This window comes from Odontesthes bonariensis, chromosome 10, assembly GCF_027942865.1.
Source record: "Odontesthes bonariensis isolate fOdoBon6 chromosome 10, fOdoBon6.hap1, whole genome shotgun sequence".
NCBI lineage: Eukaryota > Metazoa > Chordata > Actinopteri > Atheriniformes > Atherinopsidae > Odontesthes > Odontesthes bonariensis.
This window is the reverse complement of record NC_134515.1, coordinates 13,691,731-13,710,374: the sequence shown is the minus strand read 5'-3', so window position 1 is coordinate 13,710,374 and position 18,644 is coordinate 13,691,731. Positions and strand designations below refer to the sequence as shown.

The 18,644-nt window shown below is 41.6% G+C and overlaps 3 protein-coding genes across 3 annotated transcripts; 1 reads left to right on the top strand and 2 right to left on the bottom strand.

The window, feature by feature from the left end:
* On the bottom strand, positions 1-3,105 carry LOC142390103 (uncharacterized). Its single transcript, XM_075475472.1, has 4 exons — positions 2,607-3,105; positions 1,826-1,884; positions 454-819; positions 1-218 (listed from the first exon to the last, which is right to left on the bottom strand). Exons 2-4 carry the CDS (start codon positions 1,875-1,877, stop codon positions 1-3), a joined length of 636 nt encoding a protein of 211 aa, XP_075331587.1. The 5' UTR covers positions 1,878-1,884; positions 2,607-3,105.
* Positions 3,106-5,217: 2,112 nt separating this feature from the next.
* On the bottom strand, positions 5,218-12,816 carry wdr6 (WD repeat domain 6). Its single transcript, XM_075476332.1, has 7 exons — positions 12,717-12,816; positions 12,385-12,502; positions 11,308-11,472; positions 8,313-11,082; positions 7,473-7,550; positions 7,016-7,132; positions 5,218-6,825 (listed from the first exon to the last, which is right to left on the bottom strand). The coding sequence occupies exons 2-7, from the start codon at positions 12,452-12,454 to the stop codon at positions 5,781-5,783; spliced, it is 4,245 nt and encodes a 1,414-aa protein (XP_075332447.1). The 5' UTR covers positions 12,455-12,502; positions 12,717-12,816; the 3' UTR covers positions 5,218-5,780.
* Positions 12,817-13,345: 529 nt separating this feature from the next.
* On the top strand, positions 13,346-18,644 carry fsbp (fibrinogen silencer binding protein). Its single transcript, XM_075476335.1, has 4 exons — positions 13,346-13,614; positions 14,901-14,947; positions 15,108-15,276; positions 16,441-18,644. The coding sequence occupies exons 1-4, from the start codon at positions 13,410-13,412 to the stop codon at positions 16,800-16,802; spliced, it is 783 nt and encodes a 260-aa protein (XP_075332450.1). The 5' UTR covers positions 13,346-13,409; the 3' UTR covers positions 16,803-18,644.

The following is an 18,644-nucleotide window of genomic DNA, read 5'->3' as shown; positions in this document are numbered from 1 at the left end:
TCAATAGTGTATCTGTTTCAGAAGCAGTAGGAGGTTTCTGACACGTTCGGCACGACAGCGAGGAGACTGGTGCAGCGGCAGCTCGAAGAAGGAGAAAGTGAAGCTTCGAGAGAAGCTGAGGTTGGTGATGGGACGCAGTGGTGGGAGACGGGGAGGCCGAGGAACCCGACGCTGCGGTAACACTCTCCTCCTCATGCGCAGCCCTTTGCCCACTCCACCTACAATTAGAAAGATGACAGAAAATGTTTTTGTTAAAGTCAGACACTTATTCTTTAAAACACAGATGCTGAAAGGCCCTTCGTGTATAACCAGCTGGCGGGATTTGACCTTACATGATCAGATCTTATCTCAGGAGTGGGTGATCATGCAGATATTTTCTTGACCTTGTAGACTTGACTCTGGGTCTACACATTTAATCACACGAGGCACGTTAAGCACTAATTGCAGTCATACCTGCATTGCTCTGAGGGACCATCAGGGGTGGAGACGGCCTATCAGAGTTAAAACTTGAACTTGAACTGTCTTCATCTTCCTCCTGGTTCCCATGAAAAGGGGTGGAAGGTGTTGGCCTAGGAGCAGGAGGGGGTGGAGGTAGAGGTGGAGGTGGAGGAGGTCGTGGAGGAAGTGTTGGGGGTATAGTGGTAAAGGAGGATTCGTAAATAGCCAGTCCTCCCCAGGGCGTCATGGTGGTGTCTGAGAGGAGGAAGGAAGATGGTCCTGGGTGAGGATGAGAGGAGGATGTCTGCTGCTGCTGGTTATGATTTCTGCGACTGGCCTGGTGGGTGCGCTGCAAAGCAGGGGGAGGGTACGATGACTTAGCTGTATATTTATAAAAAAAAGCAAAGATGAGAAAAGACAGATTTTGTGTTTTTACAAACATGTGTTAGTCATAATTTTTATGTCATATTAGCTACAATACACCTTTCACCATGGTTTTGGTGTGTTGGCAACAAGTCAAAAACATTAAAAATACAGATTACTTGACTTAACTTAGTGAATGATGGTGATAATGAATGATTTTTAGATCCTCTCAGCAGCTGCATGTTGCTGTGTTAACGCTGAGCAACTATGTTGCCTTTGCTTTGTGAGTCACATAAACAGCAGATTGCACTAAACTCTGAGTATTTTGAGAGATTTACCTTAAGCAGTACCTCCTTCGAGCTGAAAGTTTTGGTGCCCCGGAGGAGTTTATGAAATTCATTAGAGGGTCATTAAAACGCTAACAAAAAGTGCTGAAGAGAAACTCCAGCATTGGCAACAAGGTGCTGCAAATGAGGACGTCAAAGGCCATCATCAGCAAAAGATGACAGAAAAGTAAAATTTCTGTCATCTTTTTTTATAAAAGGTTTTGGGTATAATTTAATTTTAAAGCAATTCAAATTAGTCTTAATTCATCTAAATAAATAGAATGTAATCTGCATAAGAAATCTGCAAATTCAACAAATATATATCATTTATATTTGCTGTAATGGTACTCATTGCTCTCTGGATGGCTGTTTTGAAGATTCTAGTTTGGTATTTTTGGATGTCGCCTTTGTTCTAAACAGGGCATTATAAGAAAGGGGTGAATCTGACGGAAAACCAAAACATTTGTTTGCCCATGGGGTAGCACCCTGTCAATCACAAGGTGGGCCTATGCCAAAGCATATGGTGCTTTGTGAAGCAACATCCATTTTTCATAAGCAGTCTACAGTGAGGCTTTTTGTTAAAATTGAGTTTACAACATGGTGGTTTGCAGAAACATAAGATGCCTTTCTGTTCCGACAACATCTGTTGCACGCCCTCAATAAAAGAATGTGTATTAGATACAGCGCGAGCTGATTACCTGTCGTTTTGCTCCCAGATGAGCCGATGAAGGGCAGTCGCTCACGAGACATCACCAATCTGAGAGCCAGAGAGCAAAAATCAGCATCACTATTTTGTGATTGAAAATCATACCTGGTTTGCTGTCTCTAACAGCATATGCAGTGGAAAGGAACCATTCAGACCATTATTTTCACAAAAGATTAGACCTGGTGGAGCTTTAAATATCTGTCTGTCAGTCTCTTTAAAAAAAAAAAAAAAAAAAAAAAATCATTGTGCGATAGTATTCCTATAATTTTGCTACACACTCCATGTTTCCAGAGGAGGAATCCTACTCATTCTCGCTCGGTAGGTTGACACCGTTTGATTTGAATAAACTAATTATGTGACTCTTTCATTTATGATTGTGCACCATCTGATTATAGTTTTTACTTGTCCAATTCTTTTTGTTTAGAACTATTCAAATGGCCTCCGCTGTTGTGCAATTACATGCCTTGTTGCAGATTCAGAGTCTCTATGCGTGACATTTTGTGCTGTGGCTGAGTTGCACATATTTCAGCGTATGTCAGCCTTGCTCAAGACAGCTTTCGGCTTGGTTCCAAATGCAACATTTTGTTTGTCGGTGAGTGACAGTTTGAAATGGCAAATGAGCAATGGTCACTAATCTAAACTTAAGCAAAAATCCTCTTGAAGTTTAAAGAAAGTTGACATTTCAGAGTTGGTTGATTATGGGTAAGGTAAAAGGCAGAAAATAAACACAATCAGAAGCAGTGACAGAACTCTTTGAGAGTGTGTGAGTATACCTCTTTGATCGATGTAAAATGCCACTTCTTCTGCGCTTTGACAGCTGCACTCTTAAATATTGCTCTCCTGGGTGATGCAAAACATCCTTCAGACAGACACTCGCACTCCGGTTGTCAAGAAGATGCAGGGAAGATATCCCCACTGGCACTTCCTCTCTACAGATGGTGATGATATCTCAGTTTGAATTCCATAAGTTATTTCCTCTCCCCACCCAGACTGAAGATGACTACACGGCACAGCCTTGCCTTACACCATCATTTAGAACAAGCACGCACCAAGGTACAGGAAAGTGTCTTTCTCTCTGTGTCTCACCCAAAACTCAGCAGTCTGTCCTTAATTTTCTCTACTTCGTCCTTCTTCAGTGACTTCAAGGATCAGCAGGGACACTCAGTGCAGCAGGTGCCTTCACCGTGTTACCTCCCTTCTCACTACCTTCACCTTTATCTTGTCAGCACTGTTGCTTTCACTCTGCCTCCTTCATGTTCTCCCTTAGCAAATGATAGTGGTGGGTACAAAGGGTGCCAAGGGAAATAAGATCCTAGAAGCATTCATCCCTTTCACTGCAGCACCCCCCCTTCTACAACCACTTGGTCCCAAATCCCCTTCACTCAAACTCTCCTTCCCCCCTCTTCCTTTCTTTCTCTTCTTCCATTGTGAGCGGCAGGTAGTGAGATGGGTGCTTGACAAAAAGTAATGTGAGAGGAGACTAAAATATTAAAATATTTATGGATACCTACAGTCCGTCCCTTCATGGGCTCGAACCTCTACGAAGTCCACCTCAAACACATGAGCAGTGGTATGCAAACATTTATGCAATCCCAAATTTTTTAGTTTCTTAGAGCCAAATGAGGAACATTTATAAATGGCAGGAATCTAATTGACAAATTTCTTAGAGAACTTAAAATAGAATAAATTTAAAAAATGTACTTTTTCCATTGACATTTTTTACTAATTCAAAATGACAAAAGGCCTCAAGAAAAAGTTTGATCAGCACATCCACCTTTGGTTTTCATTCTTCCTGTAAAAGGCTCCCAGCTCTGAGTTATTTTCTGTCCATCTTGTATGCGCAGCTCTTTAGAAGTCTGTCCTCAGTTTTCTGAATCATGTCGTCAGTGGATTGTTTGAGTAAAATGGCAAAATCTTCATGTGTTCAGAAGCTTTTCCTTTTATGAGTGCTTTAAATCCATTCTTGCTCCCATTATCTAAACATCTCCGGTGCCGCTGACTGCAGCACAAGTCCAAGGCATGAATGATAGACCCCCATATTCAATGAGGTGTTCCTCTCATTCAGTGCTACACTCTGTTGCATGTTAACGTCATCGTTGCACAGGATTGGTCTCCAAAATGCTTCAGACTTGCTTAAATGCTACAAATCTACAAATTTCTGAAGCTTAACTCTGTGTTTAGGACTCTTAAAAATGAAATGTTCATAAAAAATGTGAACTACCATTCCAATTCATCATCATTAATTACAATTTGAAAACAATTTGCACTCGTTCTATGGCTCCCACATGCTCTGTGGATAGTCATTTGAATTTAAAATGTGCCAGGCAACTGCTTAGTCAGAAGGAGCTCATGTCTGATAGTTGCTGGGTAAAAGTTAGAGGAATCAGAGCCTTAAAATTTGCATCATCTGGCCTTTTGGAATGATAACAAACTGTAGTCCTTACAAGGTAATCAAGCCATGAAACCTTAGTGAAAGGTGTTTAAGAGCTCAAATCAAGTAGCCAAAACTTTAGCTCTGTACAAAAAAAAATAAAAAATAATAATGATAACTCACAGATGTGGAGAAGATGGCCTTTAGAGTTAAACTTCTGTTCACTGTGCAAATCCAATTCAGTTCACAAGTCAAAAAATGTAGAATTGTAGCAATAAAGGCACATAGGTCCGAACAGAGACCTTAACACTCAATGTCACCTACAATGTGACAGAGTTGATGGGTTTGATGTCCCAACAACTGGAGCAAAACAACGATGCACACTCTTTATATGACATCTACAGTAAAGTCCAGGTGACTGTGAATCAGCAAATGGTTACATGCACACTTACATCTACAAGTAATAACAACTAATGTGATGGGCATGTACTTGCTGCAAGGTGTCTCACACATCATCTGCCACAGCTACATTTCCATTCCAGTGAGACACGAAATATGAAATATGCAAATAAAAGTACACAGAGTCTCATATCAACCCAACACTTCAGGCAGCTTCAGCATTTCATATCATTGCAGACTTGTGCTAAATTAGATGCAGAAATTGTGGAGGATGAATAACAGCAAGAGTAGGCATGGCTACGTGAACTTCAACTAACCCGCTCACTTCAAATTAACACCCGTATTCATCTGCTCTTAATAGAAGAGTCAAGTTTTTTTTCCCATGTATGCAGTTGGGTGTTTTCTATCCGTTTTAGATCTGTCACATCAGAATGATACACTTTTAGGAGCATGTGGGATGGAGAAGCAGGATGTTTTTTTTTTCTTTTTAAAAACAATCTGGACTTAAGGGGAAAACCTTCCTTCACTTTGAGGAAGTGGGTCAGATACAGTTACTGGTAAAAGTTATTACTAGTGACGGGATTTGAGGGTGCTCTTCAGTAAAAAAAAAAAAAAAAAAAAAAGGGTTTATTTCCTGGATGGATGAAATTTTAACAGATTTAACACACCGTGTAAAAAAATAACTGCAGTTTGGTTCCATTCCCAGGAGCAGTACACAGATGGCACATACTTTAAATAGATGGTTTTAAAGTTCCTTTGAAAAATCCTGTGAAAATTCTAGGCCGGCCTTGATGAGCACCACATGCTTTCTGTGTGTTATTATAAGAAATGTGTCCTAATTAAAGACAAATCACTGCATAAATCTTTTTTTTTTCAGGCCACAAGAAATGAATGAAAAAAATAAATGACCATCAATCTGAAGCTTAATGAGAGGAAATTGAAGTAACTGCATTTCTACTCAGATGGATGTTTGTTATAGACTAATGTTACAGTATCCACACACAAGCAATTTCATAACATCAATACACCCAAAGAAAGCTTGAGAATAAATAATCTTTATTCTAAAAATTGTTTTTGATTGATGGAGCAGCAGTCAAAGTTTACAGGTTCATACAAAACATTCATTAAAAAAAATATTTAACAACGTGTCCCTTTGGAAAGTGATGGCTGATTCACTTCAACGATTTGATTCCATACAAGCCGCCTGATTTTGAAGAGTCACTTTAACCCGCTGGCTTTCTTCTTCTCTTTTCTCTCTCGACACCTTTTCACCCATCTCTGGAATTCTGACCTGTAGTAGCTGGAAACCCTGGCCAACGACTAACACCCATCCCACCGCTGTTCGCTTTGGCCTGCTTTCACCGGAACCCTTGAAACCCATCTTAGTGTTTGCCTCACTCGCTGTTTCACTTCCACTGTGATACTCTGCTTGATCTCTTGAATTAACAGTTGTCTCACATTCATTTTCATCACTGGTCTCACAAACTGGGCCACCCGACTTACTCATTGCTTCAACAGGTTCTCTACCCTTGGACTCGTCACCTGTTTTCAGATCCTCACGGAATGTCCCATCCTCTGTTATCCGACTCTCTTTTCCTCCAAAAACTGCATTTACCTGCTCAAATGTTATCTTCTCCTTTTCATCGCCTTCCTCCCCCTCCCAAACTGCGAGTCCTGCAGCATCTGCAACGTGGGAGCACAGCGCCCCGCTGTGATGGATTGTGGTACTGCTGACCTTCCAAAGGCAAATCCTCTGATCTGAGGAAGTGGAGACCAAGATATCTGGGCTCAGGAGCTTCAGGGCAGTGAGAGGGGCAGCGTGGGCCAGTGGGATTTGGGACTGGGAATGGAGATGAAGCTGAAGCTGGTTAAGACTCTGAACGTGTGCTTGTGGCAAAGTTTGGGAGTTAGAAATCTGAGAAAATACACTGCTGCCCCCAATCTTCCCATTTTCTGGGTACTGCACCTTAACTGTGGACACTGTCAGCTGTCCATCATCCCCTCCACTAGCAACAGTTACCAGGCAACCGCCCTCTTGTTGTCCCCGTTTCTCTTCCCAAACAACCAACGAGTTGATGCCGCTCTGGTGGGCAGGAATGTCAAGGCAGGGGATTGGTGGGGGTGTAGCACCACTCAAATGATCAGTTGATAAGGACAGAGCTTCAGTCAAATCCCAAACCGCAATTTTCCCATCAGTTGCAGCACTGAAGAGCAGCTTATATCTGTAAGGGAAGCATACCATGATTATGGTAAACCTAACTGCCACACAGGGGATTGTTTTCTTCATATTTTAATCAATACATCTCTCCTCTTCATGTAAAACTGCCAACTAGTACTCTTCTCTAAAATATTATGCAACGAGTGTCAATAAAACAAGATCCGAATGAATGTGAATAGAGGACATTAGCTCACCTGTTGCCATTGTCGTCATCCAGGCTGCAGGTGGCGACACTGAGCACACAGCGATGGTGGTAGAATGTCTCCCACAACAAATCAATCTGATTTTTAACTTCATTGACCGAGAATAATCTGGAAAGACAGTAACAAAATACATTAAGTATATAAATAAATACAAATTAGTATGTACATATTTGTATACAATGAAATAAATGGATCATGTCAGTTATATAGTTAGCTAAATACAGTTTAAATAATAATCTGAGAAACATACCTGCAAAATATATCTCATAACCCTTATCATGTTATAGTCTTGTTATCTTGTTATATTTTGTTTATTACGTACATGCAGTTCTCCACTAACAAAGTTGAATCTGATCTAATATAATCGGTTTGTATGAATTCACTTAAAGACTTTTGCAGAGTGAAAGCCACAGTCAGGTTTGTAGTTCTACTGAGCTTTGTAACCAACCTGATCGCCCCGTCACTGCAGGACAAAGCCAGTACGACACAGTCGTCCTTTTCCTCCACCACCGTCACAGAAACGTACCTAAGAACACACAAACAGAGCTGGTAAGACCTGCTCAATGGAAGAGAATAGGAAAGGAGATCAATTTAGATTGGAAAATAAAGCGACATTCGGTAGGCATGTGGTTAAAGTGCAGAAAAAGAACGGAGATAATGAGGTGGTACAGGTTCTTAACTACTGTTTCACACCTAAGGGTGGGGACCAAATCTGGTACTTTTAATGGCACTGAATGAATACCAACAACTATCAGTTCATGTCAAGAAAAATTGTACCAAATATGGCACTATTTCTCTCTACTGAACTCCCAAACAAACAGACTCTCACAACTGCAGTGACTTTTTTTCCCCCAACATCTGCACACAATAACTCTTCTTTAAGCTCTTTTACTAAGTTTAACCTGCAGTCATGTCATGCCGTTAGCATTTAATCTGTTGACTCGTAATGACGTAAATTTTAAAGGACTGATTATGAAGCTGCAACAGTGAGTCTACCATGAACTGAAAACAAGGAACCATATGGTAAGTTTCAGCTACACCGAGAAAATTCTGAAATCTACGTCGCTTTTAAACAACCATGACCAGCGCTGTGCATGAACACTTTAAAATGAGCATATTCACACACAGACACTTATATTATTGCTAAGTTTAAAACGATAAGTTTAGATTTTTAGAAGGCCTGAAATTATATTCTTGTTTCAAGAAAAAGTAAAGAATGCATATCTAGATACAGGTACCGGTGCCTGAATTAGTTTAAATGTGACCACATCCACAATCATTAACTTGCCTTGTTTCTGGGTCCACTTTCACCGTCTTATGTCGGTTCCGCCTCTTTTCCCACTGCTCATCCAATCGGTGATTTGCCACCTGAATCACCTGACAGGAAGGAGCCAGTCTCTGCCGGTCCCAGACAATCAACAGCTGGTAGCACTGTATTTGAGCCCGGCCGCCGGCTGACACGAGCAGGGCAGAGAGAGGCTGTGACGGGTTGCCACGCCCTCCTTCAGCACGTGGAACTGCTGCCACTGTGCGAACGCCTGAAATGTGGTCGGTAATAACTGAGAGAACTTTGATGATGCCAGAAACTGGATGTAGCGCCAGGACAGCTAAGCTCGTGTCCTCTCCTCCTGTCACTACTATCTCCCATTTCCCTTCCTCTCCTTCCATACTACCATCCACATTTTCAGTTATACCTGCAACGGAGTTTGTTAGAATCTCATTTCCAAACTCCCCTATCCTCCCAAGCCTGGCAACACACCAAATCCCCCTCCCATGGACCCCCTCTCTCAAACCGCATCCTCCACTCCTTCCCGATTTCCCAACCCAGCCCAGCACCTCACCAGGAGCTTGTGAAGTCAGGACGGCGCCCTGCTTGATGAAGACCAAAGCGCCATATCCGGACCAAATCCCTGTGTGCGATGGCCAGAGACTCCAAGAGCGATGCCCCCCACCACAAGGCACTGCTAGAAGCCTTTCCTGCCTCATAGGGTCCCAAACAACAAAGTGGGCAGCATGGAAGCCGACAGTTACAAATCTGGCTTCTCTTCCTTTGACATCTTCTGCCTCAAATTTTTTTTCTACGTCTCCTTCCCCTGCAACCCCCAACTTTACTGTCAAATGATGTTTTGTCTTATGTGGATGCTCACATTCCCCTACAACCTCTTCCTCCTGTTCCACTGGAACTTCGGATTCTAGAATCAAAACCCTTTCCAGCCACTCCATACCCTTGCAGGCCCGCTGGACTCTGAGCATCTCCAGCTGAAGCCTTTCTTTGATCTCCACACGCTCTCCTTTACCACCTTGTTTGCTCTCCTTACATTTCTCAGGCGGTGTTCGATTCACTCTGAAAATCCTAACACAGCCGTCCTTGCCAGTGCTATAGAGCAATCCTTGGTACTCACACACTGAAGTAACACCGTGTTTGCCATGCACTCCAAACAGACAGCTCAGCGGCTGCAGCATTAGGTCATGCGCCTCTTTACTTTCTTGCGTCTCCTCTTGTTCATCAGCAGCTTGTTTCCTGTCTGCCATCAAGCCTTTATCAATTTCCTCATCCTCCTTGGTATTTTGATCGAACTTTTCTTCTTCCTGATACAAAAGCAAGGACCCTCTCCTGTCTCCACAGACCCAGAGCACTTCCTCCAGACTGGAGTGGAGGCGAACAGCAGCTGTGAGCCAGCGCTTAGCGCAGCGAGGTAGGAGGAAAGGTGGAAGACAATTCACATTGAACACCAAAGAACAGCTTTCATTTATTTTTACTTTTATACACCAGCGATAGACAAGTCCTTCAGCACCTGATGCTAGCAAGTACACACCGTCTTTCCCTTTCTGCCAAATAATACTATGAATCTTCCCCGATCCACCTGACAGAAGAATTCCAGACTGAGGATGAGAGGTGGGTAAGACCTGTAAGGACCCGCTGAGGTTCCCCACGGCACACAAATGAACTGTTGCGGCTGAGCCTTTAACACTGACAGTTACTGTGTCCATCACACAATAGGAATGAAAGTCAGAGGTTCCTTGCCATAAAGTCTCCCACTTTCCATCAACGTATTGGCAAACGACTCCCTTGTCAGTGCAAACCACAAACTGGCTCCAGGTTGCATTTTCATCCTCTTCTCCTGCTATACAAACTACTTTAGGCAAGCCAGAACCAGAAAATTGCAGGTCTGTTAGCTTCTCTGTCACTGCCTCCTCCTTGCTCTCCTTCTCATCACTGCCATGCACTTTCCACAACCTCACCCCTCCATCCGCCCCTCCTGTAGCCACCAATCTCCCATCACCTCCCTCTCCCTCACTGACAGCCAGAGCACGGACGCCGCCTGCACGATGTCCCTTCAGCGTTCGAACAACCTTACCTCCTCCAGCCCAGTCCCAGATTAAACAAGTCCCGTCTTCTCCTGCACTAAACACTCTCCCTGGTGAGAGATGCACTGAGAACACCCTGGCCTGGTGACCATACAGAACTTTTAAACAAGCCGGGTTCAAGTCCCCACATTTCCCTCCAGGGCCACCTAAAGCGCCGACGCCCCACACCCGCACGCTGCGGTCATCAGAGGCTGAAGCCAGATACCCTTTCTCCTGGAGGTAAGAGATGCTGAAGATGACACCACTGTGACCCGACAGACGCCGTTCAACTGGAGCTTTGTGCCTAGAATTTTTACTTTCATCTTCTCTGCCAGGTTTCCAGATGACCAGCTGGTTGAAAACCGTCCCCCCTATTAAGACAGTATCTGCCAAGGATTCATGTACCAGAAGTAGAGCAGAATATAGTAAACAGCCCTCCAGACAGGAGTGCTGAACCAGTGCCTCTCCTCTAACAGCATCCAGGAGAAGGACACCATTGTGGGCTACAGCCACACAGAGCAGTGACTGTTTATCTCCAGAGAGCCAGCGGGCATCCAAGACCCAATCATGCAGCTCCAAAAGGGGACCCAGGACCTCCAAGCGCAGTTGCTTCACATCCTTAAAATTCACACGGAGCCTCACCAGCCTCACAGCCTTACCTCCAAATACTGCTAGGTCATAGAAGCTGGGCTCTGTGGTGGAACTCTGTCCTGGGGAGTGACAGCAAAGAGTAGATTCAGATCATTTGTGAAACAATTAGAACCTTTTAGTGAGTGAGAGGTGACAACCAGAAGTCAAAAATAACATTTAAATCATTCAGTAGATCACAACAAAAATAATATATTCTTGACTCAGATTTGTCTTTAGTAAACCAAGAGAAAAAACTAATTCAGGAAACAAAGAAATAGTGAGAACTAGAATCTACTCGTGCTAACCTTGTTCCCTTTGTTTGTGGATTGATGTGGCAGAGCTCTGTGCTGGCAAAGTTGCTTGACTTCTTACTCTTATCCCATGGATTCTGGATTGTTGGAGGACACTCAGTGAAGTGCTGGCTTTAGGCTGAGGCTGGAGACTGTACACCGACAAAATCGGACCCTCACCTGCCAGAAAGGAAAAGAGTAAGGTGTGTGTTAGGTGTAATGAACCTTTAATATGGTTTTAGTCTACATTATGTGAACAAGTGATCTTTATGTATGCATGGAAGCCACTGAGAGCAAGCTGTCTTTTCTTTGTAGCCCAGATGATAGCAAAATCAAGTTTAGGAATTAAATTGAAACTAAAATGTGTACACTGAGGTAAGACATTTACAAATCATTCAATTTAAAGATACATGCATGAACTTTGCTCTGTGTTCCCAGAGGCATTTTAAACTGGTTTCTGTAAATACTTGGTTAAAAAAAAGGGTGCTGTTTATCCTTGTGGTATTTAGACCAAAAGATGTCACAGATTTCAGAAAACCAAAGGAAGCAACTTGTGAAAAAAAAAAAAGTACAATAATGTCTCCTCTAAAACATAGTATCATACCAATCATATGAAACATACCAATCAGATACTTTGCAAACCACCTATATGATATTTTATGTTTGAATCTAAATAAGTCAATTTAAATATCCTCAAAAGGATTTAATCATCAACAGAATCAAAAGGCTTAGATAGGTCAATAAATAAGGGAAGATAACTTTGCTCATCAACTAAAGAATTAATAATATAGTTTCAGACTTTTGATGCTGCTGACACTGTACTGTGTCTTGGCCTAGAACTGGATTGGTTCAATTTTAAAATTGAGATGTAATTCTTTACCCAGTTACTATTTGTAAATTGAACAGTTATCCATCTAATTTGACTGACCCCCTTTATTTAAAGGTAGAACAAAGATCAATCTTTCATTAAGCCAGAGTTGCTTTCGGTTACTGTCAAATTAAAATGTGGCTTAAACATTTTAGATTAATATAGCAAATGTAATCGGAAATACTTCATTCTTAACTAGGAATGCTGATAAAACTGTTGCTTACCTGTCAACAAAAACTCTTCCTTAAAGAACTCCAAACCAGTGATCGGAGCTACGAGGGCAGCTGTCTCCATCTCTTTAACGAATAATAACGTCTACTAAAGAGACACCAGGAAAACTCCCTGAAAGATACAAGGTTACGATTTACACCATTAACACTTTACCAAAAAAAAATAAATGTTAGAAACAGCAACGATAAACCGGACAGTGTCAGTACAGTCTTTCAGCTAGCAAAACAAGCTAAAGCCAGTAGGTCTTTTCGTGTTATCTGACAATGATATACAAAGAAAAAAGACGAACCTTTCTCATCAAACAACAAAGTGAAAACATGCTTACGTCCACAAAGTTTTAAACACTTCAGACACATGCCTTTGGTTTGCGTTCTACCCCTTCATTTAATTATACGAACAGCAACTGAGAGCCCATGTGTTTCTGTTCTGGTATGTCGGACTTTAACCAATCAAGCTACAGTTCTAGCTCCCTGAACGCTGATTGGCCAGATAACACAAGTATCTAATTATAATTGGCTACAAAAAGACATGTGACCAAAGGCTTGTGCTGCATTAAAGGGTTTTCTGTAGAATTAGCTTAGTGGCTTTTCTCATAGAAACTCTACACTGACATTTCTGAAATCGTGATATTTCCCATTGTCTCTGGTTTATTTTTTGATTAAATTTAGTTGACAATTGATTAAAACACAGTTGCATTGTTACAATTTTATTAACACAAGATTGTTTCAGGCAACACTGTTTTTGCACCACTTTTCTCATGGTTGCTGGTAATTTGAAAGTATATTGATACGGTATTGGTTATGACAGAGCACAACCTACAAATGTTCTTTAATTATTATTTTGCGACTGCATGACGTTGAGTAATTGTGCAGTATTTGTTTTAAATGTCACGTATGTCATTGTACGCACCGTCGCAGAGGACGCTCAATGCATCACGAGGCAGAATAGGTAAAGAGGTTGCTAGTAGCAACTTGCTACTGGCTGTGAGGTAGCGGTCCAGCTAACTTTACAGCTAACTATGCCTGGAAAATGTAAATTTCAAGATTCCTGGTTGGCAAAGGACGCTTTTAAGGACTGGCTAGTAAAGGACGCTCATGACATTCACTTCGCACGATGTAGGGCCTGTTGTAAATCAATCAAACTTCAGACCATGGGCGAGGCTGCTCTCACCAGCCACGCAGGGGGAGCTGGCCACAAAGCAGCGGTCCGCAAGCTACTGGAAGGTTAGTTAGTTTCACTGTTAATAGCGGAGAAACACCCTCGAAGACATGACTCATATTGTTCATAAGCATTTGTTAGGATACTCATTAATTCACTGTGATCTTTTGTTCAGCTGTTGTGTTTGTAGCAGATGTGCTGTTGTTTGTTTGGCCCAATATCAGAGCATACAGCATACAGCGTTTGCCCCTGGACAATTACAGTTAAATAAATAAATAACTATCTCTACATTTATTGACGTTAATTTGTAATCAGTACATCATCATTTAGAATGATTTCTGAATAGTTCCAAATAGCTTATGATAAATTCAGTGTCTGCATAACCTTTTCTTTTATCCTTTTCAAATTCTTATCAGCCAGCTGTTAAAGTGTGTTAAGAAAGTACCTTTCGCGTAAAAATTAAAGAATAGTGAAATGATGTAAGCTTTATGTTAAAAACCACAAATCCTTGTAGAAAACTCATTAAGAACCCCTTTATACATCATAATCTAACTGGATGACATATTCATTTACCATCAATCCTGCAATAAACGAATCTGGTGTGAGTTATGATGCCATCTCTGATTCATGTAAATGAAAAATAAGGGGGAAAAATGGCCACTTTTCATAGTTTTCACTCTTTTAAACCTTGGGAGTATTTAGTAAAGCAAGTAGTTTGATCTACATTTCTCCCAGTTTTAAGATGGGCGTCCCCCTACATGAAAGTAAAAGTGACACAGTGCTGGAAAAAAAAAAAGGTCAAACCACTTCTCAAGGATTCCCAGAGAGAATCCTTCATGCTCCAAACTCCCAAGGTAGAGTTCATTGGTTCTATAAATCAAGAATAAAAAAGATAAAAAATGCCCAGATTTATAGCTTCTTGTTCTGCTCAAGGACACTTCAGCAGAATGTAGACTTGCTGCCACAAGAAACCAAACAGAAATCATGTGTTCTTTCTCACGTTTAGTGTGGCTGCATAGTCAGTTCAACTTAAAGGGCAATCAGCCTAGAGGCTGTTAGACTAACCCCTTGATTTAATCTTAAGGCATAGGTCATGTATTTAATAGTGTTGCAAAGAATGACTTAACCATCTTTCCATCTAATATCGCCTACACTTGATATGTGTAAAGTCATGATGATGATGATGATGTGAGGACCTTTGGTGACAGGACTGCATGTGTTTAGGTGTCAAGGCAAAGTTGTACCTGCGTCCACCAGATGGAGGCACTCTTTGTTAATTTTGTAGAAAATAAATTTACCTTCATACCCCCTCCTGTCTGCCTCTCTGTCCTTTCCTTTATCTCATTGGCAGGCACTTTAATAAATGACGCTGGGCAGACGAACGGCAGCGCGAATCAGGTAAATATTTGAAAGCGATCTGTTTACTTTTGGCTTTTATTTTTGATGAAATAGCATGAGCAGAATTTAAACGTAACCACAAAATGATATGTTAAAGTTCATTCAAACGGTCAAATATGTGATTAATGAAACAATAAAAAACCCTCCACCTTTGTCTTAGGCAGATGACAGCAAGGATCAAGTGGCCATCTGCCTCCAGCGTGAAGCCTTGGACAGAATAACAGGCAGAGACTGGTCAGATCTGAACCACAGCCCTACTACAAACTCCACGTCCCACAATGCAGAGCAGCAGGATGGGATATTTCCTGCTGCCTACTTCACAGCACCAGGTACACACAGTTAAAGCTCTCCATGCTGCTCTAATATTTGAAGAAAACAAATAGAAACACACAGCAAACCTTCATCTGCCAAAATCAAGTGTGATGATGTTTATTGATAACGAGTTTGGGGATTTCATTTTTCATTAAGACATCATTACTTTTAGCGAAATCCAGTTATTTGGGAGGTTACTGGATGTCTGAGGAGCCTTTAGATGAATAAATGCAGCACTTTTCTTCTAACTACCAATCATTGCATACCAACTCTGTTATATAGAAATCAAGAGTAATTCTCACATATAAGTACAGAATGATATTCTACAATTAGAAGTGTAAGAGTTGGGGCACATGAATAAATCCTGTATACATAATACAATGAAGACGTCACGTTTTTTGACTGATCCTTAGCAGACGCAGGGATGGTGGCCCTCTGCTTCGATAGTTTGTGATGAGAGAAGAACAAGAGAGAAAAGACCAGAGAGAGACAACAAGAAGCTTTATAATGATAAATACCATTGAGGCTTGTTGAGTCACACAGCCACGCATCAGGAACACGTGGCTTCAGAGCCAGAGATGGAGAGAGAAGGTACAGAGAGAGGAAAATTGCAAAAGCAGTGACGGGACACAAAAACTTAATAACCTGCAGTAATTGAAAGTAAGAGCAGAGCGAGAGGGAGAATTACAGCGTCTGCCCTTTGAACCCAAGCTGAGAGCTGGTTCTGCCTCCTGTTCTACTTTAAGCCTGCAGTCTGAGAGCAAAATGCTCTATTGGACAAAATGTTTCTCTGTCTGAGCCGGAACAGAACTATGGATAAGAAAATACACCAGTGTAGTGATTATTACCACTTTTTTTGTGAAAATAATTTAAATTTTAGATGAATTAACAACACAAAAACCAGCATGTACATTTTGAACAACCAGGAAAAGAGAGGCTGTTGCGTGTGAACTGGTCTCATTCTTGTTCTGGTGTATCGAACTGTGAATTATTTTTTTTTTAATGGAAGTGGTCCTAGATGGTGTCCCTGTGGCACACCCTTGTTATGATGAGCATCATTCACCACACCTTGCAGTTTACAACCGAGAAAACCAGCTACACACTTTTCAAACTATCTCACATGTCACCTGTGCACAATTTCCCCGTCCCACACTCACCTTTTCATAACCCTTACCCCACAGGCACCTCCAGGCTCAGCAGTCACCAGCTTCACCTGTCAGACGGCGAGCCGGAGGACGCCGGCCACCGCCTTGCTCAGCACGATCCTGTAGACCTGTCGAGACTGGAGCACCAGCAGAGGATCGAGGCTTTGGAGCAGCAGCAGCAGATGAAGATCCTGGAGTGGGAGAACAGAATAAAGGTGCTGGCATGGGAACAGGAGCTGGTGAGGGAAAAGAGGAAAGCTGTCCGGCAGAAGGAGAAAGCCTTCAGGATGAAGAAGGCCTACTACAAGGCCAAGCTAAAGAGACTGGGCGAGGATGTGCCGCCATCTTCTTCCAGCAGTGGTGATGAAGAAGAGAAGACTTCTGATCTGACCGGCTGATCGGGTTTAGCGATTTTAAGTGCTTGTTTCATTCTTGTATTGTTGCCTATATCCCATGAAACTAAGACTATTTTATAGATTTTTAAATGTTTGTTTTCCTCCTCTTTGAATAAGAGTTTGGCTCTGTTGAGGTCGATCACAGTTGTGAAATGCTTGTGAGATTGTCGTTCCCAAAGCCTTATGATGGGACTTTTCAATCAGTGAAAACTGGCTCTGGTTCTTCGTTTAGGTATTACAGTGTGTTCAGACAGAGCTGAAATTCTTTACTCCCAGCTAAAGGATTTAATGACACGACTGGGCGTGTGCGAAACCTGTGAAAACAAACAACCTACCTGAGTGTAGTGCGGAACTGGAGCTGCCGTCAGAAATACGCGGGTTTGCTCGAGGTTGGCTGGGCCTGTGGTTCTCAGACAGAACTGCTGTGCAAACAGCAACTGAACTGGTTCTGACTTTGTTGAAATAACGAGCAAATAAAGATAGATTCTTTCAAAGTGAATGTGGTCCTGACTTTACAACTTTGCAATAGAACTACACAAGAATGCTATGACATGAAAATATATCTGTAATAAATGACTTAGCACACCTTGTAGAAATCAGAAAAAAATCAAAACGACTGATTCTGTTTTATCTGTAATTTTTTCACAGTGTGTCTTCGGTACTCAGACATAAGATGTAAGATATCCTTTGCTTTTTAAGTTATATTTTATTTGAAAGTAGAACCTCACTCGAGACAATCTGTAAGACATTTTAGTAGCGCACCAATAGGGAGTGACTGTTCATAAATGTCAGACTTTTCTTTTTGTTTTTAATGAAATGGAAATGGTTTAATGGCCATAAACATATGGACAACTGTCAGTTTGAAATCCCGTAGGACTGCACGATGTATTTTAAATGTGTCATTGCCGTAATATAAATATCACAAAGACGTTTTGACTTGAATTAGTGTTTATGAGGCCTGCTCTCCTCTGAGAGGAAATTTAGCTTCGGTGCATGTTCTGCAACTGACTGCCATGAACAGGTGCGGAGGTGGAATGCAGCCCTTGTTGATACACCTGAGATTAGCGCCATATAATTTAGTATTTGCAGAAATGTTGCAAGTCATATCATCATGGCAATATTAATGCTGAAGGGCAACCGTCATTAAAACAGCAACTAAGAGAACGATCTTGTTGAATAATGACGTGAAGTCCACCAGTAGAGTTCCAACAGCCAACTTAGAGGTGTTGGTAGGTGTATTTATACCTTCTGGCAAAGCCTGGTGAGCAGTTAGGAATGTCCCAAAAATTCTGTCTTGTAGATGTTAGGAGGTCAAACACGAAGTCCATCACTTTATGGCTTACATGTACTGGATGTTCTCTAAGTATATAAAATGTTATAAACAGCTACTTTCTCTATCTGAGGTTCTGCTTTGATTGTGTTTGTTTTGTTATTTCCACCTCAACTTCCACTCATCCTTATACACACTACACCACTGAGTTTACTGGCAGATGGTTTATATCTTATATATGGTCAAAATAAACCCATATTTAAAATGGTAATGTGTGATCCAATACTCTGTCCCTCCCTTCAACCAGGTTGTGACAAACATAAAGACACTTTCCAGTCTTTATGTTGATCTAAAATGACCAATCTGTGGGCTCCAGTTGTGTACTTGACACAGACATTAAGATATTTGTCATTCCTTCTTATTTGTGGCATGTAGCAAGCTACTACATCTCCTTCTTCATAAGCAGAGAAAATAAGTTTTGTTGCTTTCTACTGAAGCTCTTAAGTTAACATGACCTGGGTGACTAACATGTAGGCTAAGAAGCCACCTTGTCTAAAATGATATCCCTACACACA

Bases quoted from the DNA above. Each gene is read 5' to 3' on its own strand.
- fsbp (XM_075476335.1), top strand. From the start codon at position 13,410: ATGCCTGGAAAATGTAAATTTCAAGATTCCTGGTTGGCAAAGGACGCT. The intron at 13,615-14,900 runs GTTAGTTAGTTT...TCTCATTGGCAG, and splicing joins GGTCCGCAAGCTACTGGAAG to GCACTTTAATAAATGACGCT. The intron at 14,948-15,107 runs GTAAATATTTGA...CCTTTGTCTTAG, and splicing joins CGAACGGCAGCGCGAATCAG to GCAGATGACAGCAAGGATCA.
- wdr6 (XM_075476332.1), bottom strand. From the start codon at position 12,454: ATGGAGACAGCTGCCCTCGTAGCTCCGATCACTGGTTTGGAGTTCTTT. The intron at 11,083-11,307 runs GTTAGCACGAGT...GTCACTCCCCAG, and splicing joins CCACAAACAAAGGGAACAAG to GACAGAGTTCCACCACAGAG. The intron at 7,551-8,312 runs GCAAGTTAATGA...GTGTGTTCTTAG, and splicing joins AAAGTGGACCCAGAAACAAG to GTACGTTTCTGTGACGGTGG.
- LOC142390103 (XM_075475472.1), bottom strand. From the start codon at position 1,877: ATGTCTCGTGAGCGACTGCCCTTCATCGGCTCATCTGGGAGCAAAACG. The intron at 820-1,825 runs GTAATCAGCTCG...ATAAATATACAG, and splicing joins ATCTGGGAGCAAAACGACAG to CTAAGTCATCGTACCCTCCC. The intron at 219-453 runs GTATGACTGCAA...TTCTAATTGTAG, and splicing joins GGTCCCTCAGAGCAATGCAG to GTGGAGTGGGCAAAGGGCTG.